Source organism: Rhinatrema bivittatum, chromosome 11, assembly GCF_901001135.1.
Source record: "Rhinatrema bivittatum chromosome 11, aRhiBiv1.1, whole genome shotgun sequence".
NCBI classification, from domain to species: domain Eukaryota; kingdom Metazoa; phylum Chordata; class Amphibia; order Gymnophiona; family Rhinatrematidae; genus Rhinatrema; species Rhinatrema bivittatum.
In genome coordinates this window covers 3,003,983-3,022,083 of record NC_042625.1, presented here as the reverse complement: position 1 = coordinate 3,022,083, position 18,101 = coordinate 3,003,983, and the positions used below count along the sequence as shown (strand labels likewise).

The 18,101-nt window shown below is 42.6% G+C and overlaps 1 protein-coding gene across 4 annotated transcripts in view; it reads left to right on the top strand.

Annotated features, from left to right (window-relative positions):
• The window catches only part of LOC115100538 (acyl-CoA dehydrogenase family member 11-like), a 358,748-nt gene that overhangs the window by 305,509 nt on the left and 35,138 nt on the right, over positions 1–18,101 (top strand). For all 4 annotated transcript variants that reach the window (XM_029619049.1, XM_029619048.1, XM_029619045.1 and 1 more), the window contains one exon: positions 15,237–15,303. In XM_029619049.1, coding sequence (XP_029474909.1) covers positions 15,237–15,303 — 67 coding nt within the window. The remainder of the gene's footprint in view (positions 1–15,236; positions 15,304–18,101) is intronic.

Sequence of the window (18,101 nt, the reverse complement as noted above, 5' to 3'; positions counted from 1 at the left end):
TGACAAGAATCGATGCTTTACTCTGTGCTTTACTCTGTGCTCTTCCAGCACCGGCACCGATACTATCGACGGGTTTTCCGATGTTTCCATCTGCGCCAATACCAGGCTCATCTAAAGATGATAGACAAAAATAGGGACTAGCTAGTTTCCAATGCAAGATACCAAAAATAGACTAGCTGTGAAACATAACAAGTCGTATGAACATGGATACTCTTTCTAAAAGACCAATCTTTATTATTATCTGGTCATGGATGTAAACAATGATTTTTTATGAATAGAGACAGAAACCTCAGAACTGGTAAACCTTGTCGTTATTTTACAATGGTTTTTTAGACCAGTAAACTCAATCACGGGTTTCAAATGTGTCTCTCTATTTTCTATTTTTCTTAAAAAGATTTTACTTATAGTTTACACAATCTTAAGTAGCGTTTTTTAGACTTAGATGGAGCTGGGCATATAAAAATTGCCCCTGTGTAGGAGCTAATAGGTACTGTAATCGTTTAGTTTGCCGAAGTTCTTTCCTTTTGATTTTTAACAGCGGCTTGCTGCCCGATTTTGCTCTCACTGCAACAATGCTCTACTTGCTCTCATCATAAATTTCTTAGAGAAATGTCCATATCGGCTTGGATAGACAACCCGAGTTTAAAGACTTGTTACTTTGCCTTCAATGTGACATCAAATTTTATATTGTGACATTTGATTTTTGAAAAGCTTGTGACACTGTATTTCGGACTTGTTGCAATTTAATATGTTTTTCAAAACAAGTCAGTGCTTCAATCCCCGCCACAGTATTGCACTTATCTTATATAACTTGTTGCGATATCTTTGAATGCCTGAAACAAGTTAGTGCTTGAAGTCGCCGCCAACGTCAACGTTTCGCATGTAGCTTCCTCAGGGCGGATTGATACTATCTGTGGCTTGTAAGACGCGGGCTTCTAACTCATTTGATGTCACATTGAAGGCAAAGTAACAAGTCTTTAAACTCGGGTTGTCTATCCAAGCCGATATGGACATTTCTCTAAGAAATTTATGATGAGAGCAAGTAGAGCATTGTTGCAGTGAGAGCAAAATCGGGCAGCAAGCCGCTGTTAAAAATCAAAAGGAAAGAACTTCGGCAAACTAAACGATTACAGTACCTATTAGCTCCTACACAGGGGCAATTTTTATATGCCCAGCTCCATCTAAGTCTAAAAAACGCTACTTAAGATTGTGTAAACTACTTGTTTCACAGCTAGTCTATTTTTGGTATCATCTAAAGATGATGACAGACTCTGATCACACACCAGGACCATCGGACTTACTAAAAACCCGTATTCCATCAATGCCTTCGATGCCATTCCCTGGTCCATCGATCCCTTCACTGCCTAGTCCATCAGGTGATACCGGACATCGGTTCCCATCGGTGCCATCAATACCTTTTGGTTCCCCATCGATGCCTTTTCTGCCTCCATCGATGCCAAAGCAGATTCCAACACAACCATCAAAATCTGCATCGATGAAAAAGCGTCCTCTTCCACAGGACCCCTTACATCCTTCTGGATCCCATTTCCAGCCTCAAACCAATCCTTGGGAGGATGTTAATACTGATACTGATGACCTCGCATCTGAACCTTCTCCACCAGAGGAAAGGAGGAAGTCCCCACCAGAGGACCTGTCTTTTCAACACTTCATCAAGGAAATGGCAGATACCATTCTTTTTGAATTACTAGCCGAGGAGGATACCAGACATAAGACCTTTGAAGTCCTTCAGTTTGTAGATGCACCGAAAGAGGTCATGGCAATACCCATCTCATGAAGTCCTTCTAGAGCTTCAGCATCGCCTATGGGAACATCCCTATTCTGTGCCTGCCGTCAATAGGAGAACGGACGCAACATACCTGGTTCAACATACACCAGGTTTTCAAAAACCACAGTTGCCACATCATTCATTTGTTGTTGAATCAGCTCAGAAAAAAGCAAGAAAGCAGAAACCACATTCATCTGCTCCTCCAGGAAAAGAACATAGATTTCTGGATAGTTTAGGGAGGAAAGTATTCCAAGAATATAAGAAATTGCCATGCTGGGTCAGACCAAGGGTCCAGCTAGCCCAGCATCCAACAGAGGCCAAACCAGGCCACAAGAGCCTGGCAATTACCCAAACACTAAGAAGATCCCATTCTACTGATGCAATTAATAGCAGTTGCTATTCCCTAAGTAAACTTGATTAATAGCCGATAATGGACTTCTCCTCCAAGAACTTATCCAAACCTTTTTTGAACCCAGCTACACTAACTGCACTAACCATATCCTCTGGCAACAAATTCCAGAACTTTATTGTGTGTTGAGTGAAAAAGAATTTTCGCCGATTTAGTCTTAAATGTGCTACTTGCTAACTTCATGAAATGCCCCCTAGTCCTCCTATTATTCGAAAGTATAAATAACCGAGTCACATCTACTCTTTCAAGACTTTCAAGACTTCTCATGATCTTAAAGACCTCTATCATATCCCCCCTCAGCCATCTCTTCTCCAAGCTGAACAGCTTGGAGAAGAGGGGAGCTGTTTCATCCCCTTTATCATTTTGGTTGCCCTTCTCTGTATCTTCTCCATCACAACTATATCTTTTTTGAGATGCGGCGACCAGAATTGTACACAGTATTCAAGGTGCGGTCTCACCATGGAGCGATATAGAGGCATTATGAAATTTTCCATTTTATTAACCATTCCCTTCCTAATATTTCCTAACATTCTGTTTGCTTTTTTGACTGCTGCAGCACACTGAGCCGACGATTTTAAAGTATTATCCACTATGATGCCTAGATCTTTTTCCTGGGTGGTAGCACCTAATATGGAACCTAACATCGTGTAACTACAGCAAAGGTTATTTTTCCCTATATGCAACACCTTGCAACTTGTCCACATTAAATTTAATCTGCCATTTGGATGCCCAATCTTCCAGTCTTGCAAGGTCCTCCTGTAATGTATCACAGTCTGCTAGTGATTTAACTACTCTGAATAATTTTGTATCATCCGCAAATTTGATAACCTCACTCGTCTTATTCCTTTCCAGATCATTTATATATATATTGAAAAGCACCGGTCCAAGTACAAATCCCTGAGGCACTCCACTGTTTACCCTTTTCCACTGAGAAAATTGATCATTTAATCCTATTCTCTGTTTCCTGTCTTTTAACCAGTTTGTAATCCACGAAAGGACATCACCTCCTATCCCATGACTGTTTAGTTTTCATAGAAGCCTCTCATGAGGGACTTTGTCAAACGCCTTCTGAAAATCCAAATACACTACATCCACATGTTTATTAACCCCTTCAAAAAATGAAGCAGATTTGTTAGGCAAGACTTCCCTTGGGTAAATCCATGTTGACTGTGTTCAATTAAACCATGTCTTTCTATATGCTGTAATATTTTGTTCTTGAGAATAGTTTCCACTATTTTTCCCGACACTGAAGTCAGGCTCACTGGTCTATAGTTACCAGGATTGCCCCTGGAGCCTTTTTTTAAATATTGGGGTTACATTGGCCACCCTCCAGTCTTCAGGTACAATGGATGATTTTAATGATAGGTTACAAATTTTAACTAATAGATCAGAAATTTCATTTTTGAGTTCCTTCAGTACCCTAGGATGCATACCATCCGGTCCAGGTGATTTGCTACTTTGTCAATCTGGTCTACTACATCTTCTAGGTTCACAGTGATTTCGTTCAGTTCATCTGACTCATCACTGCTGAAAACCATCTCCAGAACCGGTATTTCCCCAACATCCTCATTAGTAAACACGGAAGCAAAGAATTCATTTAGTCTTTCTGCAATGGCCTTATCTTCCCTAAGAACCCCTTTAACCCAACATCTAATGGTCCAACCGACTCCCTCACAGGTTTCTTGCTTTGGATATATTTTAAAAAGTTTTTATTATGAGTTTTTGCCTCTATGGCCAACTTCATTTCAAATTCTCTCTTCGCCTGTCTTATCAATGTTTTACATTTAACTTGACAATGCTTATGTTTTATCCTATTTTCTTCAGATGGATCCTTCTTCCAATTTTTGAAGGATTTTTTTGGCTAAAATAGCTCTTTCACCTCACCTTTTAACCTTGACAGTAATTGTTTTGCCTTCCTTCCACCTTTCTTAATGCATGGAATACATATGGACTGCGCCTCTAGGATTGTATTTTTAAACAATGTCCAAGCCTGTTGAACACTTTTAACCTTTGCAGCTGCACCTTTCAGTTTTTTTCTAACTATGTTCCTCATTTTATCAAAGTTTCCCTTTTGAAAGTTTAGTGTTAGAGCTGCAGATTTACTTATTGTCCCCCTTCCAGTAATTAGTTTAAATTTGATCATGTTATGATCACTGTTGCCAAGTGGCTCCACCACCGTTACCTCTCTCACCAAATCCTGTGTTCCACTAAGAATTAAATCTAAAATAGCTCCCTCTCTTGTTGGTTCCTGAACCAATTGCTCCATGAAGCAATCATTTATTACATCCAGGAACTTTATGTCTCTAGCAAGTCCTGATGTTACATTTACCCAGTCAATATTGGGTTATTGAAATCTAGCAATCAGAAGATGGGAACACAACAATCAATTTTTCAAATAGCCTCCATGAAGGTGTCATCAAGCCTGTCACTGTGTTTCAATCGAAACCAACCGGTCTTCTCTATCATTCACCTTCAATCAAATTTATTCAAAATGCTTTTTCTAAGTTTTTCTTTATAAGTTTTTATAAAATTATCCCAGTCCAGGAGTTTTCAAGCGCCCAACACGGCCATGTTTCACACACGTAGTGCTTCTTCAGGGGCATTTGACTAGAAATTTTAACACATCATTCTCATCTGGACCGGCATCTCAACCGTCTTGCAGTCAGAACGGTAACCTTGACAACTCTATTGACTATTGTTGTGGCAATTGAAATCTCCCATTATTATTGCACTGCCAAATTGATTTGCTTCCCTGATTTCTCTTAGCATTTCATCATCTATCTGACCATTTTGTCCAGGTGGATGGTAGTATACTCCTATCACTATAGTCTTACCCAACACACATGGGATTTCTTCCCATATAGATTCTACTGAGCATTTAGTCTCTTGTATGGTCTTTATCTTGTTGGACTTTATATCCTCCCGGACATAAAGTGCCACACCCCCACCAAGTTGATCCTCCCTATCATTGTGATATAATTTGTACCCTGATATAGCACTGTTCCATTGGTTCTCCTCCTTCCACCAAGTCTCTGTGATGCCAATTAGGTCAATCTCATTTGCTGCTATACACTCTAACTCTCCCATCTTACTTCTTAGACTTCTGGCATTGGCGTACAGACATTTCAAAGTGTGTTTTTTGTTTGTTTTAACAACCTGCTTTTCAGTTGTTTGGGATAATTCGGAAATCATTAGCTTTGGTGATTTTTTACATATAGGCATATGGACTATGTTTGCTTTTAATGGAACTTCTCTGTTGGGATGCCCTAACTCTCCTGTTTCATTATTATCCTTCAAGGATCCATGCTTGTGTCCCGTATCGCTGAATATCAGTTATATATGACACAGTATCAAAGGAACTTATGGAAACAAGTTCAGGACATTGCAGATACCCTCCCTCAACAACAACAAGTGACACTCAACGCTCTTATTGACAAAGGGCTGGAGTCAGGGAAACACGAAGTAAGAACCGTTTATGACTCTTTTGAAACATCAGCCCATCTATCAGCTACAGGAATTAGTGTACGGAGATGGGGTTGGCTGAAGGCCTCGGATCTCAGAGTAGAAGTCCAAGAGAGGCTCGTGGACCTCCCATGCACAGGAGACAACCTCATCAGAGAGAAGATCCAAGCTACTGTCTCTTTACTTAAAGATCATCATGAGATATTCCAACAGCTGTCCAAGTTACCATCGGCACAACCATCCTCAGCACGTAAACCTGCAAGACGTGATACTAGAAAGCCTTTCTATCAGCCTCATAGGTACTATCTACCTACTTCCTCTACATGCCCTTTCCGTCAATCCCAGAGAGGTCGTCCACGTCAACCAAAGCAGGTTAAAACTCAGCCACCCCCACAAATAGGACCAGCATCTGGTTTTTGAAATAGATACCAGAGAACAGCAGCCTCTTCAACAACCCCCAACCCAACCTGCCTGTCTGAGGTCGGCTCCACTACTTCCAACCTTGATGGAGCCTCATTACCACGGATCAGTGGGTGTTAGCTATACTGAACCAGGGGTACCGTCTAAAATTTCAAAATTTACCCCCGGAGTCGCCACCCATTCCTCTGTGGTCACACAGCATCATAACATCTCAACTACAATCAGAACTCTCCACCCTGCTGACTACCAGGGCTATCGAAACCATTCTCCGGTCTCAACACGGCAGAGGGTTTTAATCCCGTTATTTCCTAATTCCAAGGAAAACAGGCGGACCTCCGCAACCTCAACAAATTTCTTCACAAAGAAAAATTCTGCATGGTTTCCTTGGGAACCATTCTTCCCCTATTACAGCAAGGGGATTGGCTCTGTTCTCTGGATCTTCAAGAAGCCTATGCTCACATTCCCATTTACCCCACAACATCAAAAGTATCTACAATTCATAGTGGGGATAAGACATTTCCAATACAGAGTCCTTCCATTTGGACTGGCCTCAGCACCTCAGGTGATTACAAAATGCCTGGCAGTGGCAGCTGCACATTTAAGAAAAAACAGCATTCATGTTTTTCCCTACCTAGACTGGCTCATCAGGAATCCATCCAAGCAAGAACATAAGAACATAAGAAAATGCCATACTGGGTCAGACCAAGGGTCCATCAAGCCCAGCATCCTGTTTCCAACAGTGGCCAATCCAGGCCATGAGAACCTGGCAAGTACCCAAAAACTAAGTCTATTCCATGTAACCATTGCTAATGGCAGTGGCTATTCTCTAAGTGAACTTAATAGCCCTGCAGAACACCATATCCCTCTTGCATTCCCTGGGATTTCTAATCAACTATCAGAAATCACATTTGAACCCGTCTCAGTTCCTTACCTTCATCGGAGCAGACCTCAACACCACAGTCACGAAAGCTTTTCTTCCAAGCGACCGTGCAAACAATCTAGTGAATCTTGCAAACTCCTTGAGCACCTGCAACTTCACCTCTGCTCATCAATTCCTGACATTATTAGGCCACATGGCTTCTACAGTCCATGTAACACCTATGGCAAAGTTAGACATGAGAAGGACTCAATGGCCTCTGAAGTCTCAATGGCTGCAAGCTATTCAGCCTCTGTCGACCCTGATTCGCGTCACCAACCAGTTATGTCTCTCACTTCAATGTTGGACAGACCAATTTGCTTTGCGGACCAGGTTACCGTTCCAGCCGCCAACTCTTCAAGTAACTCTAACCACGGATGCATCCAACTTGGGATGGGGAGCTCACATCAACAACCTTCAGACTCAAGGTACGTGGACCCCGCTGGAAAGAAAATGTCAAATAAATGTTTTAGAACTTCGAGTGATACGATATGCCCTTTATGCCTTCAAGGACTGCCTCTTGCACAAGACTGTGTTGATACAGACAGACAATACAGTAGCAATGTGGTACACAAACCAACAAGGAGGCACCGGCTCCTATCTCCTGTGTCAAGAAACAGTACAGATTTGGGCCTGGGCCCTAGCACACTCCATGAGTCTCAGGGCCACTTATCTAGCAGACATACAAAATGGCCTAGTGGACAGTCTCTGTCGACGTTTCCATCCACACGAATGGTCTTTGGATTCCTGTCTAGTGAGCAAAGTTTTTCAACACTATCGGCCTCTTTGCGTCCAAAATGAACCACAAAGTGGAAAAGTTCTGCTCCCTCCACAGCTGTCGACAGATGTTCCCCAGGGACGCCTCTGCTCGCCCCTGGAACACAGGGCTTCTATACGCGTATCCTCCGATTCCGTTCATAGCCAAGACTCTTGTGAAACTAAAGCAGGACAAAGGGTCATTGATCCTCATAGCACTGTACTGGCCTCGGCAAGTATGGTTTCCCATACTTCTCAATCTCTCGATCAGAGAACCAGTTCGCAGCACCCACTCTCATAACTCAAAATCAAGGCAGATTACGCCATCTGAACCTACAAACTCTTGCCTTGACAGCATGAATGTTGAAAGCTTGATCCTACAAACACTCAATCTTTCCACAGAAGTCTCTCAGGTTCTCGTAGCTTCACGAAAGCCTTCCACTCGTAAATCTTACCGTTCCAAGTGCACTAGATTTACCAAGTGGTGCACTCAAAAAGGTATTGACCCTTTCTCTTGTTCCACTCCATCTTTACTAAATTATCTATGGCACCTCTCAGATTCTGGTCTCCAGACTCCATGTACACCTGAGTGCCATTGCAGCATATCACAAACAAATAGGGGATGCCCCAATATCAGCGCAACCCCTAGTAAGTCGGTTTATGAGGGGCTTACTTCAGTTGAAGCCTCCCATTTCACCACCGGTTACAGAATGGGACCCTAATGTAGTACTGGCATGACTCATGTGATCTTCGTTTGAGCCTTTGCATTCCTGTGATGTAAAATTTCTTACATGGAAAGTACTTTTCCTCGTAGCCATTACATCTTCTAGAAGGGTTAGTGAGTTACAAGCACTGGTCACATACTCACCCTATACAAGGTTCCTGCACGACTGAATGGTCCTGTGCACGCACCCTAAATTTCTGCCTAAGGTAGTAACGGATTTTCACCTTAACCAATCCATAATTTTGCCCACTTTGTTTCCAAGGCCTCACTCTCACCAGGGCGAGAGAGTTTTTTGCACACCTTGGACTGTAAACATGCTCTCGCTTTTTATATCGACCGCACTGCAGTCCATAGGAAATCCACCCAACTCTTTGTTTCTTTTGACAAAAACAAGCCAGGAGTTGCAGTGGGAAAACAAACTCTCTCCAACTGGCTAGCAGACTGTATCGAATTTTGCTATGAAAAAGTAGGCCTTCCTCTCCAGGGGTGAGTAAAGGCGCACTCAGTTAGGGCTATGTCATCATCCATAGCACACTACCGTTCAGTACCTATTGCAGATATTTGCAAAGCTGCTACTTGGAGTTCTCTGCATACCTTTGCAGCTCATTACTGCTTAGATAAGGAAGGAACACAAGACTCTACCTTTGGACAATCCGTCTTGAAAAACCTATTTCCAGTGTAATACCCAACTCCTTCCTCAACTACCTGCTGTGGTTCAGGCTGCCTCATCTTCATCAATAGCACCTCAGTTGTTGTGCCTGTTGCACGAGTTACGTACCATTGACCTGTTCCAGAATGAGTCAGCCTGTAGCTTGCTAATCACCCATATGTGAGGACTACCATCTTCCTTGTCCTGGGATAAAGCTGAGTTGTTTACCTGTAACAGGTGTTATCCCAGGACAGCAGGATGTAGTCCCCACGAAACCCACCCGCCACCCCACGGAGTTGGGTCCGAAATGTTTTATTATTTTATTTTTTGCTCGTACTTTTTATTGCTACAAACAAGACTGAAGGGAGATCCCTGTGGCTGCAGGGATCATGGCATGCTGGGCATGCTCATTGAGCTCAGTGTGCCAGCCAAAAGTTTCTAGAAACTTTGACAGACGTTTTCTGTGAGGGGGCTCCATATGTGAGGACTACATCCTGCTGTCCTGACCTGTTACAGGTAAGCAATTCTGCTTACCTGTTTTCTTGTTCAACCAAAAGCATCCTACATTGCTTCCTACATTTGTCAGACTCAGAGCTGAAACAAATTCTGCGAGAGTGCATTTAAGTGCAATATCTGCATACCACCATTTAATAAATAGAAAACCAGTTACAAAATCCATTAGTGGCAAGATTTATAAAAGACTTATACAATTCAAAGCCCCCAATAAAATCACCATCAGCACAATGGGATTTAAATATAGTACTGAGGCAATTGATGCTGCTTCCGTTTGAACCTTTAGCAATCTAGAAGTGCTATTTTTAATTGCAGTAACTTCAGCAAGAAGAGTAAAACTGCAAGCCTGAGTTATTTACTCCCCTTATATTCAAATATTCAAGGATAGAATAATACGTAGGACACACCCTAAATTTCTCCGTATCAACTAAATCATAACATTGCCAAAATTCTATCCAAAGCCAAATATGGGACCAGAATTAGCAGCTCTACACAAGTTACACTGTGGGAGAGCGCTCCTGTTTTGTTTAGAAAGGACTAAACTGTATTGAAAATCATCACAATTACATGATTTCAATAAGAAAGGTAGCGCAGTCAAAAAGGTATCAAGATGGTTGACAACGAATTTGGGCTATGACCGCTTCCACAGCATTCAATAACTCAGCCTCTATACAATTGTGATGGGGTTTATGTCCCAAACCCGAGAGGTCAGTTAAAATCCCCGGAACCAAAGATCCAAGAGAAGGGGGGAAGGAAAACACAGCAACACCAAGCTAGGGACGTCCCCTGGTTCCTTCCTCTGGATGTTACAAAGACAGAGGAACCACAGGTATGGGAAGTTAAGGGTGGAGCTATAGAGACCAATCCTTGGCTTCAAGGGGAGGGCCAAAGTGAGAGTGGAACTTTCCGAGCCAATTAGCTAGTAGAGGAGCCACTCCTATGGCTGAGGAATTGGGCGGCAGATTTGTCCTCCAAAGTCCCAACTTTGTAATCTACTCTTTAAGGGCAAGCTTCTGTTCGGGGAAGATCTGGATCAGTTGGTTAAGCTGCTCGGGGAATCCAAGGGCAATAAGTTACCAGAAGATAGGAGATCTTCTAAGAAGGTTTTTCCCCCTCGGTCTCGCTTTCGGGATTCTCGCCATTTTCGATCCAGCAAATATTCCACGCCTTCTGGTCCTAAGCAAAATTCGGGATGCCAGCAGTCCTTTCGAGGAGGTCGTCGCTCTGGTAGGGACTCTGGACACCAAGGTACAGGAACCAGTAAGCCCTCCCAATGAAGCCACGAGCACCCATTCCATCGTCGAAGCTGTCGGTGGCAGATTATCCAACTTTTACGTGGAATGGGAAAGGATTACCTCGGACCGTTGGGTTCTAGAGGTGATCAGAGACTGCTATGCTCTTGTTTTCGCGGCCGGTTCGGTAGATTTTTGAGGAATCGCGCATGAACTCAAGCATCCAACGAGATGTGGTTCGAGTAACTCTACAATGTCTTCTCGAGCTTCGAGTGATTGTCCCAGTTCTGGAAGTGCAGCAGGGACGTGGACGTTACTCGGTTTACTTTGTGATTCCCAAGAAGGTGGGCATGTTTCGTCCCATCCTCGACTTGCAGAAGGTGAAACGTTGTCTTCGGATCCCTCGTTTCTAGCGTCCCTAGATCTCATGGAGACGTATCTTCACATTCCCATCTGACTAAGCCACCAGTGGTTTCTACGCTTCAAGGTCTTGGGTCAGCACTTCCAATTTCAAGCCCTTCCATTTGGCCTCGCAATAGCTCCTCGAACGTTCACCAAAGTGATGGTGGTAGTAGTGGCTTTCCTTCGCAAGGAGGGGATTTTAGTCCATTCTTACCTGGACAACTGGCTTATTATCACGAAATCTCGGGAGGACTGCGAGAGATTGGTTTGCATGGTGATGGTCACCTTACAGTCGCTCGGGTGGGTCATCAATGTGCAAAAGAGTCACTTGGAACCCTCCCAAGAACTGATTTATTTGGGAGCACTGTTCGATACCTTGCGCGGCAAAGTTTTTCTGGCTGTGGACCGAGTGACAAAAGTTACAAGGTCATATCCATTCTCTTCTTCAGAGGAAGAGTCCCGCAGTCTGGCATCATCTGCAGGTCCTGGGTTCCATGGCTTCCACTCTAGACCTGGTCCCGTGGGCATTTGCTCACTTACGACCTTTACAACGTGCACTTTTGTCTCGATAGAGTCCGGTGTCAGAACAGTTCTACCTACCAATGCTGCTGCGTCCAGAGTCAGTCTGTCGTGGTGGCTATCGCACAACAATCTGGTGTGTGCAGACAAATCTGCTCAAGGTCTCTGGTCACCGATGAAGAGCTCCTGGTCTATCAATCGACTCGAGACAAGAGCAGTTCGGTTCACCCTACAAGCTTTCCTACCTGAGATACAGGGCAAAATGGTAAGAATATTCTCCGACAATGCGACGACTGTGGCTTTCATCAACCAGCAGGGTGAAACAAGAAGTCCTGCAGTTGCGCTCGAGGCGCGACTCCTGTTTGCCTGGGCGGAACGGCACCTCAGGGGAATTGCCGCCTCTCATGTCGCGGGAGAGAAAACATGCAGGTGGACTTTCTCAGCAGGCAACAACTCGATCCAGGAGAATGGGAGCTGTCTCCCGAAAGCTGGAATTAATTTGAACCAGGTGGGGCGTTCCGCAGTTGGATCTGATGGCGGATGAATGCTAAGACAGATCGCTTCTTCAGCCGTCAACGGGAGCAGGGCTTGGTGTGTCTCAACGCTATGGTGTGCCCTTGGCCCACTGGAATTCTACTTTGTGTTTCCGCCTTGGCCCCTCATCGGTCAGCTTCTCCGTCGCATAGAACTTCACCCAGGCAGAGTGGTGTTGGTGGCACCAGAGTGGCTGCGTTGCCGGAGGTTCGCGAATCTGGTTCGCTTGGTTCTAGAGGGTCCCTTGCAGCTAGCTCATCTGCCGCAGGGTCCCATATTTTTGGATCAGGAGGATCACTTCTCTCTCGCGGCTTAGCTTTTGAGAGGCGACGTTTAGGCTTGAAGGGTTATTCCGAACAGGTCATTTCCACACTCCTGCAGGTAAGATGCCCAGACACCTCTATAACCTATGTTAGAGTCTGGAAACTGTTTGAATCATGGTGCCGTCAGCGTTCTTGGGATCCCTAAGCTGTGGACGTCCCTCGGGTCCTGGAGTTTCTACAACAGGGGCTCGCTAAGGGTTTAGCGTTTAATGCCCTTTGTGTTCAGGTGGCAGCTCTGGGTGCTTTGATTGGAAAGTTTAACGGTTGTTCGCTGGTCGTGCACCCGGATATTGCTCGGTTTCTCAAGGGTGTTAAACATTTGCGGCCTCCCATCCGTTCTGTGTGTCCTGATTGGAGTTTGAACCTAGTGCTTCAGGTACTTTGTGGTCCTCCTTTCGAGCCTATCCGAAGAGCTTCGCTGAAGGATCTGATGTTGAAAATGGTCTTTTTAGTGGCCATTTGCTCGGCGCGTCGGATTTCAGAGTTACAGGCATTGTCGTGTCATGACACCTTTCTTCGGATCTACGACAATAGGGTGTCATTGCACACGGTTCCGTCCTTCATTCCGAAGGTGGTATCGTCCTTTCACGTCAATCAGACTGTGGAGCTTCCAGGGTTTCCTCAGTGGTCTCGGGAGTCCTCTCAGGGCAGGGACCTTCATCTTTTGGACGTACGACGCATTTTATTGAGGTACCTGGAAGTTACGAATGATTTTCGATGTTCCGATCATTCATTCTATTTGGTGGTCCTAAGAAGGGGGACAAAGCGTCTAAGGCATCCATCTCTCGTTGGATTAAAGAGGCCATTTGTTCGTCATACATCGTCCGCGGACGCCAAGTGCCTTTGGGTCTCAGAGCTCATTCTACCAGGGCCCAGGCTACTTCCTGGGCAGAATGTCAATTGCTGTCGCCTAAGGAAATCTGTAGGGCGGCTGTGTTGTCCTCGCTTCACACTTTCACTAAGCATTATCGATTGGACGTTAAGGCTTCTGATGAGTGTCCTGCGTGCAGGTCTTTCAGGTTCCCGACCAGTGTAGGGTGGCTTGGGTACATCCCACTTCTCTGGACTGATCTGGATACGTTCAGGAAATGAAAATTGGTTCTTACCTGCTAATCTTCGTTCCTGTAATACCACAGATCAGTCCAGAGGCCCACCCCTTTTCTTCAGTTACTGAAAGACTGTCTTGCTAGACTTTGCTATGTTTCTTTCTTTTTTCACGATGCTCCTTTTACAGATAAATTTATTGGAGCAGTTTTTTGAAGTTTGTTCAGTTTGTGTTCATGGGGCAAAGTGGTAGTTAGTTTTAATTGGTTTCTACCCTTTGTTCCTTAGTTCTGTTTGCATGGGCTTGGGTACAGGTCAATACTGAGGGACAGCAGTTGGCACTCTTCTATATATGGCAGTGCCCAAAGTTCTTTGCTCTCTGACTCCACCTGCTGGTAGGGATACACAACCCACTTCTCTGGACTGATCTGTTATATTACAGGAACGAAAATTAGCAGGTAAGAACCAATTTTCATTTGAGTTTTTGTTTCCACAGCAAGCTTCTTTTCAAATTCTGTCTTTGCCTTCTTTATCAGTGCTTTGCATCTGTCTTGCCAGTGCTTATGCTGTTGCCTGTTTTCTTCATTCAGATCCCTGTGCTATTTTTGAAACTTGTTCTTTTGGCTTAAAATAGCCCCTCTCACTTCACTTTTTAACCATGCCAGCAATCCTTTGGCCTTTCTGCCACCTTTTTTAATGCATGGAAAACATCTGGTCTGGGCTTCCACAATGTTTTCCTTGTATTATTTTGCTAACAATTTCAGTCTGGATGCTCAGGCCAGAGGATGCAACCTTTGCACCTAGTGTTCACAGGGCAGCTCTAACTTCCTCCCCTCCCTCCCAGATTAATTGGGTTTGATCTGGATGGTGTAACAGGATGAAAAGGAAGGAGAAATGTAATCTTACCTGATAATTTCCTTTCCTTGAATCTTGCTGCACCAATCCAGGACCCTGCCAGGAAGTTGGACTTGTTCAGTCTTTGATTAACAGATTTTCTTTTCACTTCCTCTTTTCCTTTTTCTTCCTCTTCATTTATTGAAGAAAAGTTTGAATGGATCATTTCTTTGGCGGATCCTTTAAGTATTTCAAATTATGTACATATTTAAGAGTTTGAATCTGTTTTTAGTGTTTTTTCCCCATTATTTTGACATAAGAATACAGTTGGAGTTTTTTTGCTGTAGCTGCACCATGGTACGTACCAGTGATAATGCCATGGAATAAGATATGTCTTCTGTTTCCATCTGCTGTTGGAGGAAGATAACCCACACAGCTGGACTGGTGTAGCAGGATTCAAGGAAAGAAAATTATTAGATAAGACTAAATTTCTCCCTCTGTTAATCTTTCTATTTAGGTTCCTGTTTCCAGCCAAGAGGGGAGAATTTAACATCATCTCTTTCGGTTACTTTCATATTCTCTTTACTCCCTGAAATAAATATAGTTTTAGTTATATTTCATTTTACTTTTTAATGTTTGTAATTGTTTGTGCTGGCTGCTTCCTTTATTTTCATTTGCAAACTTGCATCTATTTATGTGCTTTTTTTTTTCAGGTGGTCTTTTGCTGAAACATGCAGCATGGATAGAAGCCTCAAGTGCAGACATTTACAATGCTCAGAGGTAAGAGCTCTCATATCTCACAGGTTTATGAAGTAAAGGTGAACTACTTACATAGATGGAAGTGCTGAGAAATTGGAACATCTGACAGCATAATGCTCAGAGAAAATAAAAGCCGCACTCACATTAAGACCACCTAACCAACATAAGAGATGCAGTGAATGCAAGACCATAAAGCTACAATTCAAGCAAAAACTAAAAACATGGCTATTCCTACAAGCATACACCTAACTTATACATTTTCACATCACATGCACTCCCACTTCCTCCTCATTAAAATTCACATAAGATCTTGACCCTACCCCCAGTTATTCACGGCCTAGCAATATTCTAACAGCTACTTTCCATTTGTTCTAGCAACCATTGTCAAATTTGTATATAAGATCCATGATATTGCATTATTTAATTAAGTTGCATCACATTGTAATCTAATTTGTATCTCTTTAGTTTATCTTATCTTATTTAAACCCGTTTACACTCAGTTATTTTCATATATTTATGCTCTTTATTCCTCTACCCTTTTCCCCTTAGTTAATGTGTTAACCGTATTGCTCCATTAATGTTAATGTGTCAACTGTAATGCTCTGTTGCTAACCCTATGTTCTTTAACACGGTTGCAATTTTACGTTCTCTGTGAACCGATGTGAAGTTACTAAACAAATGTCGGTATATAAAATCTGCAAATAAATAAATAAAGGGCCAAGGAGTTGCCGTAATAAAATTTCATACGTGAAAGTTCAAAATCGCACCAGGAACTTACTCTTTTCTTGCACTTGTGTGGATACTAATAATTTAGAGTGCAAGCAGTGCTCCAGTGTGTCGTTTTCCAAGAGAGCTTACATTTTATTAAGTTATAGATGTTTATTTATTTATTTGTTGATTTTTATATACCAACATTCATCAGAACATCATGCCGGTTTACATTGTAACAAATTAACAAGAGAGTGAAATACAATAAACAGGGATGGGGAAGGGGGAGCAGCAATGAAGGAGGAGAGAGGACAGCAGTAGGAAGGATAGAGAAAGAGATTTTATAGGAACATTTGAAAGATAAATTAACAATTATTATATATGCATTATATATTATTTAATATATAATTATAATTATACAATATTATATAATTATAGATGCATGCCCAAGAGAGTTTACATTGAAATTTTAACTCCTTTCTTGGTCTGAGGTGGATTAAATTTTCATTTCTGGTGGCCAATGTTGTTGTGTTGCTGTGCCCTGTGTGGTGGAAACAGCGAGACACTACCATATGAGCACAGCAATACAATAACATGGCCATTATATTTTACTCTCTTGTCCCCTGCCATACACACACCCTGACACTTGCCTTACTTCACACCACTCACACCCCCCACTCTCCAACATACAACACTATAACTCCCCCACACCCCCGACATAGAGGAAGGAGAAGAAGACTACAAAGTGGACAGTGCAAGGGGGGAGAGAAAATACATACGCACACACACATCTCCTTCCTGTGGACTGCTATCTTCTCACATGCAATGCCATTGTGCCACAGTGCCAGTGTGTGCTGTTCAGTTGCAGGTGGTTGACCCATTGTCTGAAGGCACGTCAAGTAAAATTGAAGCATAAGTTCTCTTGGGAAGGCACCTACAGCTGAACAGCTTGGTCTTTTATGTTCATAATTTTATGTAATTTTTATTTATTTTCAATCTTATGTTAATTTATTTGTTAGTTATGTACATTATTATGTAAATCGCTTAGAGCTCAAGCACAAAGCGATTAAGAAATTTTAACAAACAGTATGCACCAGTACTGCGGCACAATGGCTTTTCATGCAAGATTGCATCCCAACTTTGGCACATTCTCACATGCAAGGCCATTTGGCCAAGGCATGCCAAGTGAAATGAAATGGTAAATTCTTTGGATCAGACACCTAGAGCCATTCAGTTCACACTCTTATGTGCCCTGGTCGAGATGCACTGTTTGGCTCTGGGTGCCCACTCCAGAGAGTTTACCCTTCAATTCCTTTTCATTCTGCTACACCAGTTGAAAATCTAAGTTCTGTCTCTTTTCCAGGAGTTGGAGGCAGATTTTTTTTTATTTATTTATCAAATTTTACTTAAATTTTTCAGAGAAAAAACTTTGCTATGAAATCAAAGAGAGTATCATAAGAAATCTCTTATATGATACAATTATTGGAAGAAAACAAAAGAAAAATTATAGTACATCTCTTACATTCTTAGGAAATTGGGGGAGAAAGCAAATTAAGAGGAGTACAATTAAAAAAAAAACAAAAAACAAAACAATATATTGAAAGGCTGCATGTTACATGTTACACCCGATTCCTTATAGATCCTTCCTTGTTTTAATTGAAGGTTAATGCACCAGCCCATCCGAGAAGGCCCTTAACTGCTCCGAGCTAAAGAAAATATACATATTTCCTGATAATTTAATTATACATTTACACGGGTAGCGAAGTAAAAAACTTGCTCCCAATGTTAACGTTTCAGCTCTCATTGACAAAAATTTCTTTCTATGCTATTGTGTACATCTTGACAAATCTGGATATATTCGGACTGGCTCACCAAGATACAATACATTTAAATCTTTAAAGTAACATTTCATTAATTTACCTACATCATACTCAGAATAAAAGGTGACAAATAATACAGCTCTTTCAGTAATTTCTAAACCAGAATTCTCTAGGTCAGCGCTTCTCAACCGGTGTTTGGCGACACACTAGTGTGTCGCCAAACACCGCCAGGTGTGTCGCGTCTCCCGGTGTCCCACTATCCCGTTCTACTTTCCTTTTGCCTTTTTCCAG